The 13559-nt window shown below is 35.3% G+C and overlaps 1 protein-coding gene across 3 annotated transcripts in view; it reads right to left on the bottom strand.

Moving 5' to 3' along the window:
* Positions 1–13559, bottom strand: part of LOC113043686 (SH3 and multiple ankyrin repeat domains protein 2-like) — a 91856-nt gene that overhangs the window by 57625 nt on the left and 20672 nt on the right. For all 3 annotated transcript variants that reach the window (XM_026203202.1, XM_026203204.1, XM_026203203.1), the window contains 4 exons: positions 12679–12846; positions 12105–12221; positions 9453–9530; positions 5557–5623 (listed from right to left, as the gene is read on the bottom strand). In XM_026203202.1, coding sequence (XP_026058987.1) covers positions 5557–5623; positions 9453–9530; positions 12105–12221; positions 12679–12846 — 430 coding nt within the window. The remainder of the gene's footprint in view (positions 1–5556; positions 5624–9452; positions 9531–12104; positions 12222–12678; positions 12847–13559) is intronic.

Genomic DNA, 13559 nt, shown 5'->3' with positions numbered 1-13559 from the left:
AATATAAATATGCTCCTAATATTAAAAGCATGGTCAAAATGTACATTTGCATTTAGCAGATGTTTATATCCAAAAATCTAAATCAACAAAAGAGCAATAACGTGAGTACTGTGACAAGCCTTGTTTAGTCAAACGCAATACATGTAACAAGGGTTTTAGTTTGTTTGTTTTATTATAAATAAAAATAAAAGTAGATAGAATAGAAAAGGAATAGAGAATGCTAGTGTTAAAGGATCCTTTTTTAAATGAAAAGAAAACAAGTAGCAGACTAGAAATAAAATAGATCATGAATTAATTCAATTAAATTAATTGTAATAATTAAAATGATAACTGAAAATATAAAAATAAAAGCTAATTCAAAATGTTTATAAATACTATAATAGCACATAAATAATTTTAAAATAACACGGTTTGACTGATATATGTTACCGATATTCAAACTTTTGTACAGTTCTTCATTGTTGGATGTGCTTGGATGCCGTACAGTAAATTTCCAAGGAATATCACTGACACAAAAATGTCAGGGTTCACAGGAAAGGAAATGTATTGTTTGCAAAAAAAATAAATTAATAAAAAATAAATTAATAATTTAAATTATATGTATTACTATTATTGCATCAAAAAGTAATAAAATAAAATAAAAAAATCATTCAATTAAATATGGTCTCATGGTTTTTGGAACCTACTTTAGGCCTCCCAATGCACACTGCTTATTTGATGACTTTTACACAGCAGGAATGAACAGAGCGCAACAGTAAATCCAACATAAGTTGTGCATCATTAGAAATCTCAATTCCATCTCTGTGGTCTAATGAGCCAGCAAAATAACAAACCTGACGGCTTCTCACGTCTAACTCAACTCACACACAAGCAATAACACCATAAGCGGCAAAATCGTTAGAAACTGGTTCCCAGTGGGAGCTGTGAAAGTGTTTACAGGGAGCGGCTATGATATGGCCACGTTTCAAAATAAAACGAGCTTCACTTTAAAATAACCCAACACAAACCCTGTGAGTTAACTCTCTACGGACGGCCTCCTCTTCCCTTTTGCTTTCTTCTCGTTCTTCTTCTCTTCTCTCACGCCATTAACAACCCAACCTTACAGAAAAGTTCCTTGCATGGGTTGCTTTGATTAATCTTTCCTGATAAAGAAAACATCCTTTCATATGTGTCAGCAATTTCTAAATCCTTCGCCCATCCAGAGCGGCGCTGAAGATGAACAGACATTTTCGCCCAATTAAGGACTCTTTTTACGTAACAAACAATTCCGCCGGGCCTCTGAAGATCCGGCCACCGCAGCTGGTATCCAGTGTCTCATTAAATCAATACTCATTAAATTGCACTCGAAACCGTATCTCGAACCAAAGAGCTCAACCTATTCGATCGAAGCTGGCGTAGGTTTGAACTTGGGTGGTGAGCTGGAATCCATCACTCTGTCATGCTTTAAATTTGGTCTAGTTTATAAGCCGTGATTAAAACTCAAGACGGTGTATTATATTTCCCAGCGGCCCCAATATCTAATGTAGACTGGCGGAATGCAATATGAGCCTGCGTGTGAGTGTGCATTTGTGCACGCATACATGCATATCTTCCCATAACTCACACAATATTTGAGCGCTCTTTGAAATCGGCGCCATTTCATATGCTTTAACAAGTAAGTCGATAATAAGCCAGGCTCCGAGACCTCCGCTTCTCAACCGCGACAAGTGCACATAAGGCAAACTCACATCCCTTAAGCCAATTATTGTGTGGATCCAGGAACCATGGCAACCTCTGGGTGGCATTAAATGGGACGTCCATTGACATGCATAACTCCAGTGCTTGGTTTAAACATATAGGCATGGAGCACGCAGTACATAAGCAAACAAAACCCGATGGAATTTGTTGGAGTTTAAAAACGCGAACCATTGGAATTTGTGAAGAGCAAAGCTCTGACACTGTGCCCTCTGCTGTGGTCTAACACATAATTACCAGATCCCCTGCTACTATACGCATGAAAATAACAAGCCGTGTTTTCTTCCTGAGTTAAGCTTTAGATGCTACAGTGCAGCTATTGAAGATTGTTCAATCAAAACCTTATGAAAACAATATCGGCGCACAGCTGGCCAACCGGTTTGTTCCGTCAAAGGTTGCTTTCCCTGAGATTGAAACATCCGGAAGCCTGCTGATTCCCATATTCCGCTGATGGAATCTCTGTGTTTATGTCAGAGCTGTTACCGAGAGGTATAAGGAAAACCTGACAGCTGTAGCAAAGTAGATGCGTAATGCTAGGTCTTACATCTACACTTCAGGTCAGCTCTATTCTCCAGCTACACTCTTCCAAAATTAGGTTTTTGCAGAAATGCCACAGAAAATGCATTTGAGGTTGTCCAGAGAACCTTGGAAGAGGACTTTTTTTAATGTGTCAAGTACATTTTAATAATCTGGAGAATCAGGGTTCCTGCCGGTTTTGTTAAAGTAAATGTTTTTTGACCAAGTAAAGAAAAAAAAAAAGGAATAAATCGAATGGAAAACAGTAAGCCAATATTGTCTCTAAATGTAAAGGTCATTTCAAAACCCAACTTCCAACAGATCCCAATTGCTTTTTCATTCATTGTACAAAATAACAGCAAATAACTTTTATTATACCTTATGATCATGCTGCAGAAAAAGTAACGTTCATCCTTTGTATTATTTTTTTCTTTCAGTGCAAATGTTCATAGATTTTTAAATCCACCAATTACTTGAGAAGCAAAATATCATAAGTCTTGTTTTTATGAGATGCTGATAAAAATTAAGTGAGTTTGTTGTTAAAACAAGAAGATAAATCTGCCAGTGGGCATCTACTTAATTCATTGAGAAAACAAGTTAACACGCCACTGACAGAAATTTGTTCTTGTTTTAAGCATACCGTACAGTTAAAATAATTTTTTTTCATACTAAGTATAGTTCAAATCTATTAACATATATGCATAATTTACTTGACACATCACTTGAGACTTACTGATTAAAATTTATCAGTAAGCACATTTATTCAGATAAATGTAGTCCATTTATCTTTAGATGGACTTCAGCACAATTAAAGTGCATTGGATACAAAATTGTTTGTTCCAATTTAGCAGACTTTAAGTATAGCAATTTAGTATACTAAAAAGTACAATTGCAGGGTATTTTTATTAAGTGCATAAATATGTAAATGCATCTGTATTCAAACAAATACATTTATTTATTTTTCCCTTTAAATCCATTTCTCAGAAAACAAGACTTCATAAGTTCAGTATAAATCTCAAGTAAATGCATCTTGATTTAAGGATGTTTAGATATTTGAATTTAAAAAATAACATGATTTTATGAATCCTACTCAGAACTTTTTCCACTATAAAGAAACTTCCGTGCAATAGAAAGATTCCATGGATGTTAAAGGTTCTTCATGGAACCACTGATGCCAAAAAAATAATCTTTATTTTAAAGCGCATAGTCCTGGAAACGTCATCTCACATTTTCAATTTTACATTAATATAGAGGGAAAATAAATGTACAAAGTAATCAAGGTCGCTCATTGTCATCCAATAAGCAGTTTAACAATTTTATGGGACGTCGGTGAGATGAAGATTAGCATTGCCGGTCAGAAAAACCAGGACATATGTGACAAAAAACTTGACAATTCTGATCAGAAAAAAAAAACATAGGACTTGATAATGGCCTAAATTCAGTACAGGAAATAGTAAGAATTCTGCTGGTGTTGCTGCTCTTCCTGTAAGGTCTGTAGCTTATGTAGGTCAGCTCCACTGAGTAACGCTCTCTCTAGATGCACGCTTGGGTTCCACGCATGAAATCATCTGTAGGGTGCAACGACAATCAGCAATGCCTGTGCACATAACCTTCAGGGGCAAACAAATACCACTAATATCATCATTTAATAAAGAATAACGAACATCAATAACGTTATACGCAGAACGCTGTAAAAATGTACATGTGAAATGGCTGTTATGAATAATTAATATGTAAATGAGCTATTTATGTCATGTTATCTTCACTCTACATTATATACGGACACATCCGTGGCATGTGAAGTCCTTCGAAGTCTTATTTACACAGAACAGACTTAATTTCATCCTGATCCTTTGGTTTAATGATGTCGAATGATTAATTAAATCTGTTGTGCCTTCCCTAGCTTTAATGAGGCAGATGATTATGCGGTCCGTTAATTGAAACGAGCGCATTCAATCACTGGATTCCTCAGAGTGTGGCGGAGAGTGTCAGATAAATATATGAATACATTTTACTTTTGGTAAATGAATACTGTCATCTGCTACACGCTTTAGAGCTGTGGGAGTAGAGAGTGTCGTTCAAGGCTAAAAAAACAAATCATTTGTCATCTGTTTATGGCCAAAATATTTTGCAGAATACGCATAAGATACGGTAAGACCTCTCGATGATATATAAGAACATATACATGCACACACACAAATTATTTAAATATGAAAACTAGATTTGTTCCTATGCAAAATAACTTAAATAGCTTAAAAATGACCCTAAAAACAATAAACAGACCTGGTATATTAATTTAAGGTTCAAATGCACAATTATAAGTTAAAGTGAACCACTTCAGAAGCCCTAGAGGCACAAATTGCTGAGGCCAAGTATTATAACACTGCATAATTATGGGAACTGCTGGAGGTGACGTCTGCTGAGTCACTAGCAACAATAGAGGAAGCCCATTTTAGCTTATGTTAGCCTTTAGCACACAGTGCAACTTTTGCACCTGCAGCATCAGCTCCCTGCCTGATAATTGGATCATATCATACACCTTAACAAATATGATACTCTCTCAGGAATTATGCAGAGGAAAAGCATTTTAAATGATTCGGTCATGCTTATTTTCAGTATAATCAAGACTTCAGAGGTGTTCATAACATTGTGGCCTAACCAGGCGGGACGCAATGCGACAAGTTTCTAGCAAATCACAGTCAATCAGAAAAAAGCAATATTGGAACTCCTCCAAAACAATTCCCCGACAATTAATTCAGCATGAACCATACAATGACTTGATTAAAATCTTGTTCTGTAGATAATTACAGTTGTCTAGAGTCTATTTTTGTTCCACTGATAGTTAAGCATTCAAAACATCCAAAAGTGATAATATTGTAATGTGTGCATACTAAATTCCAGCTGGCATTGGCTTTAATATCTATTTGTGTACTGAATAGTGTTTGGATTGGCTTTCCTGCATATATTTTGCTATATAACCAGGATATAACCATTTATATCCTGTAAATTTACATTGCACTGCAACGTTGTGTTAATTCTTATGTGCAGCAGATTACAAAAAAATTGGACCAATAAAATTTCAGTGTGGGTGGGGCAACCCAGCAGCTTAATATTTTGTTAATTACAAATGCGACTGGCTATGACAGAAACTCACAGTCTCAGATTATATGAAAAAAGATTTCATTTCTCGTCCCTTTTACTTTGCATGTACAGTACATCTAACTTTGGAACATTTCTGAAATCCATCAAATATTATGTAATAAGGTTGTTTTTACAAACAAAAGAAGTTGAGTTTATCCAACTTACCAATATCAGATTCTTTGTGATTCTTTATGAATTCTGCAAGCTCAAAATTTCCAGCAATTATTGCCACCTTTAAAAAACAAACAAACATATATAGCATATTAGATACATTCACTCACTTTCACAAAAAGCATTCAACTGTTTTTTTTTTTAATTAAATTAATTTATAATAAAATAAAATAAGGACAGGACGAACAAGTGTCTGAGTCAGCAAACCTGCAGTCAGACCTGCTGAATCCAAAATAATACCACCATTTATTGCATAGATGCAACTGTTATTGTTTTACTTTTATTGTTTAATCCGTTTAACTTTTTCAAAAAGAAAAAAGTATCACATACATTACCATTCAAAATGTGGAGTCAGTAAGACTTTAAAAAATGTTCCTGAAATAAGTGTCTTATGCTCACCCAGGTGCATTTATTTGAAATTAAATAAATACTGCAATATTATGGAATATTTTAAACATTTAAAATAACTCTTTTCCATTTTTAAATATTTTAAAATTTAATTGATACCTGTGATGCAATGTTGAATTTTCAGTCTTTAGTATCACACAATCTTTTTCAAAAAAGAAAACATTTATTTGAAATAGAAAATCTTCTGCAAAATTATAAAAGTCTTCACTGCTACTTCTGATCAATTTATTGTGTGTAAAAAAAAAAAAAAGACAAAAAAAACAACAGGAGGGTGATTAAATGACTGAATTTTCATTTTTAGGTGAACCACCCCCTGCAAAGCTTAATGTATCCCCAAAAGGGCCTTTACAGTAATGAAATTAGTTTGGAAAATATTCCAAAAGCACATCTAGACATTCAGCAGAAGTTCATTTCTATTTAATGGCTTTAATTTTACCACCCTTTAAAAAGTTAGCTACGCAGTCTATTATAAGATCTATTATTTACACATCAGTCTGGTCACCAAGTCTGGTCATGAGAACAAGTCTGGGTTTTAAATGGTGCACAAAGGCACAGTAACCCATTCCTCTTGTGGGTTTTGGAGTAGTGTATTCCTAAGAGTGATAAAACACAGACTTAATTCACATTACACTAAATTAGTTGCTAAGATTTATGTAATGAGCTTGAGAAGAACTGCATTCCTTTTCTAATGAAACACGGTGCCTGGCTGCAGCTTAAAATCAATGCTAGTTGAATTAAATAGAAAAAAACAACAGCACAAGTAAGTCAATCGACGCAATAAAGGCAGAATTTCAAAAAAGAAATAGGTCAAGAAATTTGTTCATCTGTTAAATAAAATCCACTCAAGGAGTTTTGGGTGGTCTGATGTACTGTATGAAAGCACAAACTGTTGTGTATGAACCAGAACCTTTCGGTTTGCCGTTGACCCGGTTCCATCGTAAAAGGAAAACGGTAATAAAAATTCGATTTTGCCGGGAAACATCCCTGTCTAACCAGGCGGATCGGCGCGTTCCTGCCGAGAGCCTGAAGTTTCATGAGCTGCTTAAATGAGTTGTAATCGAGCGATCGCCGAGGCGTGAAATATGATTTTAGCAGCATGAGATGAATAATACAGCACATTAAACAACGCATCAGGAGAGCGCTGATATGTACATTACATAAACACTTCACTCCTACGTCAGGTTTGGAGTGAGCAGGGTCAGTTCAAAGCTTGAGAGGTTATAAACCGAGCAACTCGCACAAAGAGGCCAGCCATGAACATTAAATGTAGCGGCAAGTGTTGCTAATGTTTGACTGGATGCGCTTGACTCTAGAGCCGACTGCAAAACTAATGATCTCAGCTCTGTTTGAATGTTTTGGAGGTTTGCCATAGGATTACTGTTGCGATATGTGCCATCTTGCTAATAAAAGCCACAGTTTTCCTTGAGGAACAAACAACAACGTATATTTTATTACTGTAAAGGCATACAGCCAAACCAAGTATTTTTCCACTCTACTGCACTGAAAACAGAAAAAAAAGGTGTTTAAACTTTTAAGTATGAACTAAAAACATGCCAGGCTTTTCCTGGATGAACAGGTCTGTGCACTGTGAAATCAAGCTATGAATAAACACGCCATGTGATAGATGTGGCGAAGAGCAAAAACGATACGGATATTTCTGTCAAGGAGGATGCATTTCAAAGGATTACGCTTTTTAGTACAGTACTGATGTTTGCCGTGAATTGAGGGTTTACTGTACGTGTTGTTTTTCTATCAGCATTTGCTTTGAAGCTTTAATAATTCACTTCATTATGGTAATGATATCAGGATTATGTCATTTTAAAAGCAACTGAACTCAAAATAATCACTTAAAAGATTGGATTTGAAAATATTCCTATTGTAATACAGTATATTGCACTGTAAAATCAATCACGTAAATGGAATATTATAAGCTCCTGTATCATAACTGTTCCTGTATCCTGTAAACGTGTATTTGTGTCATTTGTTCAATACTTTTGAGCTAGTTCATCATTTGTAGTTAGTTTGCTGTGTTAATTGTTCATAAGGAATGTTGGTAAACTGACAAAAATTCTGCTTAATGCATAAATGTGTCAAATTGAACAAAAAATCTTTATACTCCTGTTCTGCACAAAAATGATTCTATTTTAAATATATTTCTAACAATAAGCATTAATAACTACACTGTAAACCATTATGTTCTCACTAATAAAGCACTCGTAATTTAGCAATGTTTCAAGTTAGAAATCTATATGTTAAGAACTCAAAATTACAATTTATTTACTGTAAATTATTTAATCTGTCTCCGATTAATCTGATTGGCAGATAATAACATAATGCACATATGGTAGGTAGATGTTAAAATGTGTACACTCTTTTCTTAAGGATAGTTCATCTGAGTTTTTTTCTTCTGTTGAGCATAAAAGAAGATATTATGCAACCAAACAGCCGACGGTAGCCATTGACTTCCATAGTATTTTTATTAATTAATAAATCTTTACTATGGAAGTCAATGGCTGCTGTCAGCTGTTTGTTTACCAACATTCTTCAGAATATCTTCTTTTGTGCTCAACAGAAGAAAGAAACTCAAACAAATTTGGTTTGGATGAAATTGAGGGCTAGACAGAATTTTTTTTTTTTTTTTCTGGTAAACTTTCCTTTTAAATCTTTTAGACGTTTTTTGAGTTAATACGATTCTGTCAGAACATTGTTTCATTTCTGATCAAACTTTGCCAATGTTTGTGACAACATGCACTAATGGCTATCGACATAAAAATGAATTCAGTTTTTAATAATATGCACCAATGACTACTGGCACAAATATGACTTCATTTTTAACTATATTTCTAATAATAATCACTAATGACTAGTGGCATTGCAGTCACAGTCATTATTGAAGGCCACTGAACAATAAACGCAACACTCTCGTCAGCCCATGGCCACAGACTTGGATCATGTCCATTGCTGTCAGACAAGCAACTGAATGTCACAATCTGACATTTGAGAAAGAAACTCTTCAAGGAAACGAACAAAATAACCAGAGATGTTTTCTTGAAAGCAACCGAAGCATTTAAGAAAACAACAAAAGCTGATTTGACGTTAATTATTTCCCCTCTCTAAAAACGAACTCCTAATTATCCTAAGATACCAAAACCCATGCAAACAAACCAAATAAAATGATTAATTACCCTCACGCTCGCTCATTCTTCTCTGAGTGCTTTCTTACATAATGCCTGTGCTTTAGTGTGACATTCTGTCTAATTAATTAAGAACTCTGCGCGTCAGAACAACACACACACACACACACACACACACACACACACACACTCAAGTTCGTTAAGCGCTCATGGTTTGGTTATATATTTTTTTCTTTCTTTTTTACGCTAAACCAACAAAATGTACAAAAAAAATCAAAAGCAAGCATATCTGAAACAATAGTTTTGAGGTCATTAAAAAGTAGCCAGGCAAAAACCTGGTTGTTGTACCTGAAAGGGCGTTTGTCCTCGGTAGTTTTTGACGTCTTTGCTGGCTCCTCGAACCAGAAGAACCCTGGCACACTTTTCCTTCGGAAAGAAAAGCAGATGACAGAGAATTGAATTCAACGTGATCCAACTACTATTTGATTCTCGACATTCTACGAGCAAAATTAAGACACGTCACAAGGTATCCCGCCTCACCCGGATCCAAAAGTGACAGACTTCGCCCTCAGCTTTGTGAAGTCCAATTCAAGTGTGATGCTACAGCAAAGTCTACACCCAAAGAGAAAGGAGAGGGGGTCTCTGCAGCAATGCCTATATGTATGTGTGAACGTGAATGTGAGAACCAAAAGCAGAAAGACAGAGAGAGAGAGAGAGATAGCTCTCCAGCCCACTATATCCAGCTGGATTCAACAGCCCACCCACGGAATGCCTCACCAGTAAACCGACACACACACAATCGCACACATACACACACCTCCATTGCCTTCTCCTCCTACCTTCCTTCTAATACTAGTTTCAGAGCTGCTGCCAGCCCTTGTATATGAGACATAATCACATGTGAGGATGCGGCTTCTATTTACCGCACATGAAAAAAAAATCCCTGGCCTTCATTTGGCACTGGTTCCAGGTTCCTTGTTGACATGGTGACAGATCGGCGCAAACAATCGAGGCTCGAGAACTTGCCCTTGACTGCGGCGAAACTGACCAATGGGACAAATTAAGCATCTTTCACCAAAGGCTAGCCGAGCGTCAACTTTAATAACAGCTCACTGCGGCCGATCACTACAGACGTGTGCTTCAAATAACAACCCATTGGTCGAACACAGCATCGTATGTGACCAGCAGTGAACTCAAGAGCCTCCACAAATCAATAAGTGACACTTGTCATCGGAAGAGCCATTTTCACACCTTAAAATCAACTTTATTCTCTAGTCATAGGAGGACAATTGCGATTTGTTTCAAGTGTATTTAAAGACATCAGCAATTCAGAATCACAGAAAAGCAATAAAAGAAGAAGTTTCAAGGATTTCTTGAATTTTGTTTTCATGGTCAATGCCACAATTTATTTATTTGATTAATCCTAGAAATAAAAACAACAACAACAACCACAACAACAAAACAATCCATATTTAAAGTTATTCTTTTTTCTTTCTTCCTTCCTTTCTTTCTCTTTCTTTCTTTCTTTTCTTTTTTTGTATTAAGGACCTAGAACCCTAAAATTCTGTTTGTTTTCAGGTAACATTATTTATACATATGAATAGATAATAAAAATTATATCAATATAAATATGAATACAAATTAAATGTAATCATTTAATTTGACAGTTTTTATAAAATAAATATATACTAAAACTTCCTATTTAAAAATAATTTGATATAAACTTAGAAATGTAAACTTAAAATTATATCAAAAACTTATTTATATATTAAATCTTCTTAAAAAAAAATTACAGGCTTTCCAGTTCAATAAATTAGCTCTAGGTGATACCTAGAATATATAACTTTATATTTATATTTATTCCATTTGACAGACTGTGAGCAACGGATGTACAGGTCAATTTTAAAGTTAGACTTTAAGACAGTACAACAAATTGAACTACATTTATTTCTCACTTTTTCAGATCTCATATATAAGACTTTACTAGGAGGATACAAAAGAACAATAAAAAAGTGGCATGCACTTTGGTTATGGGATCAATATGGCCTAGGACACAGCAGGAATATGATGTTATATACGGAGTGACAGTGAATACTGCTAGCCATAGCAGTTCCAGCAGACAATGGCACCCATGCTGTGACCCCAAGCCAACGGAGCAGACTAGATCTCCCACAGAGGAAACATAAGGTGATTATCTGCCTGGCTGCTTAGTGTCGTGAACGTAATGGGCCGTTGTCCATTCATAAACACCGAACACTGGTGTTAATAGTCATGAGTGTTCCAGCTGATTCCTGTTCAGCTTGAGCTTTATCATGGATAGAATGGGAGACAATGGTGAATACTGACCAGTGGAATTAGTGGCATTTATACAAATAAACATGGCATCATTTCAGCCCCGTGAGACAAAGATATATACAGCATGTATTTTTAATAAAATATTTATAATATTTATAAATAATATTATTATAATATTTATTACTTGGTTTTTTTTTTATTAGCGACCTCAAAATAGTGCAGAATCCTAAAATTCTGTTTGTTTTCAGATTGAAAAAAATATTTAATAATGTAATATTTTAACTAACATTTAATAAATATTAAATTTGATAAAGATACAAATAAATACTAGAACATCCCACTTATATACAAACTTTTATACTAATATAGGTACAGTGTATATACAACATATATATATATCATTAGTTCCATCATGCATTAAAACATGTTTTGTTTTGATTTCATTTAAAAAAAAATCATTTTTATTGTTTAACCCTGACGATTCTCCCAGAAAGTTTCCCTGCTGCACTCAACCTCAGCTCTTGGGCCCTGGTGCCATTGATTTTTCCCTTAAAACGTTATTGATCCACAAAGAGAAAACAACATTTTTTTTATATATTCTCCTATCGACAGTGTATTCTGTTCTATGACACTAATAACCTCTGTTTATTGACTGTTTAAAAGGAGCTGACTTTGGATCCTTACAAGGACAGTGTGAGAACACACCTGTTTGTACAGAGCGCAGATATGGAGAGCCGTATTCCCCGATGCATTTTCCACATGCATGTCAGCTCCGTAGAACAAGAGATGCTCCAGGTGCTGGATGTGGCCGTATCGACAAGCCTGACGAACACAACAGGAACAACAAGTTTCACACAGCATATCATTTTAGTGCAACAGATTTTATAACCGCGTTCTGCTCAAGGAAAAGCTTTTTTTGTGAGCCTTAGAAATTCATGCGGAAGTCTTTTGAAACAATATTAAGCCTTCAGTATGCTGTCATCTCATATTTTTCAAAGGGTCTAAAAGTAAACCATACATGCATGCTTTTCTGTTTTCCCGGTAGAGTGCGATCATCCTGCAGTCCACCTGTCACAGCACTAGATGTCAGTACTCTGTCGCAACAGACGGACTGCATGATGCGTTCAACTAGTTTGATCTCGTCATCTGTTCGCTAATTGAACAAAGCTGCTGTCTTCTAAAACTGCAGCTCTATTATGCATATATTACCCCACGCTCAACACTTGTAGCCGACAGAAAGCTTTTTCACTGACTGTCACCGTGTGAAAGACAGTGGCACCTGGTGGATCTCGTGCCAGCCGTTCTCATCGTGGCATCCCACGCTGGCATGGGCTCGCAGAAGGACCTCGCAGCAGCTCGGGTCTCCCCCTACAGTCACTGTGTGGTAGAGCGGAGTCAAACCCTGCCGGTCCTTATAGTCTGGAGACGCTCCCAAATCCAACATAGTCTGCAGAGAGAAAAGAGGATTTCAGCAGGTTTCCTTCAGAGAGGAAAATACGCCAAATATGATATTAGGATTGTGTTTTAGCAGAGCCTTGTGTTTTGGAAGGGTCTTTAAGGATGAAAGGACAATTTCTTTTTTATGTTAGTGCTGTTACTTTTTCAGCTTTTTTAATGTCCATGTGTGACAAGACAAAGGAAAAATAAAGGCTTCTTTTACACTACTGTTTAAAAGTTTGAGGCTGCTCAACAAGGCTGCATTTATCTGGTAAAAAAAAAAAAACCTAAAAAGTTATATTTTCTATTTTAATATATCTCAAAAGAGAATTTATTCCTATGATGGCCATGCTGAATGTTCAGCATCATTATTCCTATTTTTAGTGTCACATGATCCTTCAGAAATCATACTAATATGCTGATTTGCTGCTTAACTTTTTTTTTTCCTTATGGAAACCAGGATACATTTTTAGAATGATTTAATAAATAGAACATTCAAAACAACAACATGGAAATTTTTTGTAAAATTAACAAATGTATTTACTGTCGCTGTAGATTAATTAAATGCATCCTTGCTGAACTGCATTCTTTATTAATAAAATAAAATAAAATAAAATAAAATAAAATAAAATAAAATAAAATAAAATAAAATAAAAAATTCTTACTGACCCCAAACTTTTGAACAGCATTGTATATCAGAAAAAGTGTCTTGAATTATAACCA

The sequence above is a fragment of the Carassius auratus genome, chromosome 25, assembly GCF_003368295.1.
Source record: "Carassius auratus strain Wakin chromosome 25, ASM336829v1, whole genome shotgun sequence".
Classification (NCBI taxonomy): Eukaryota; Metazoa; Chordata; class Actinopteri; order Cypriniformes; family Cyprinidae; genus Carassius; species Carassius auratus.
Note: the sequence above shows the minus strand (reverse complement) of the source record. Positions and strands in the feature narration are given on the sequence as shown.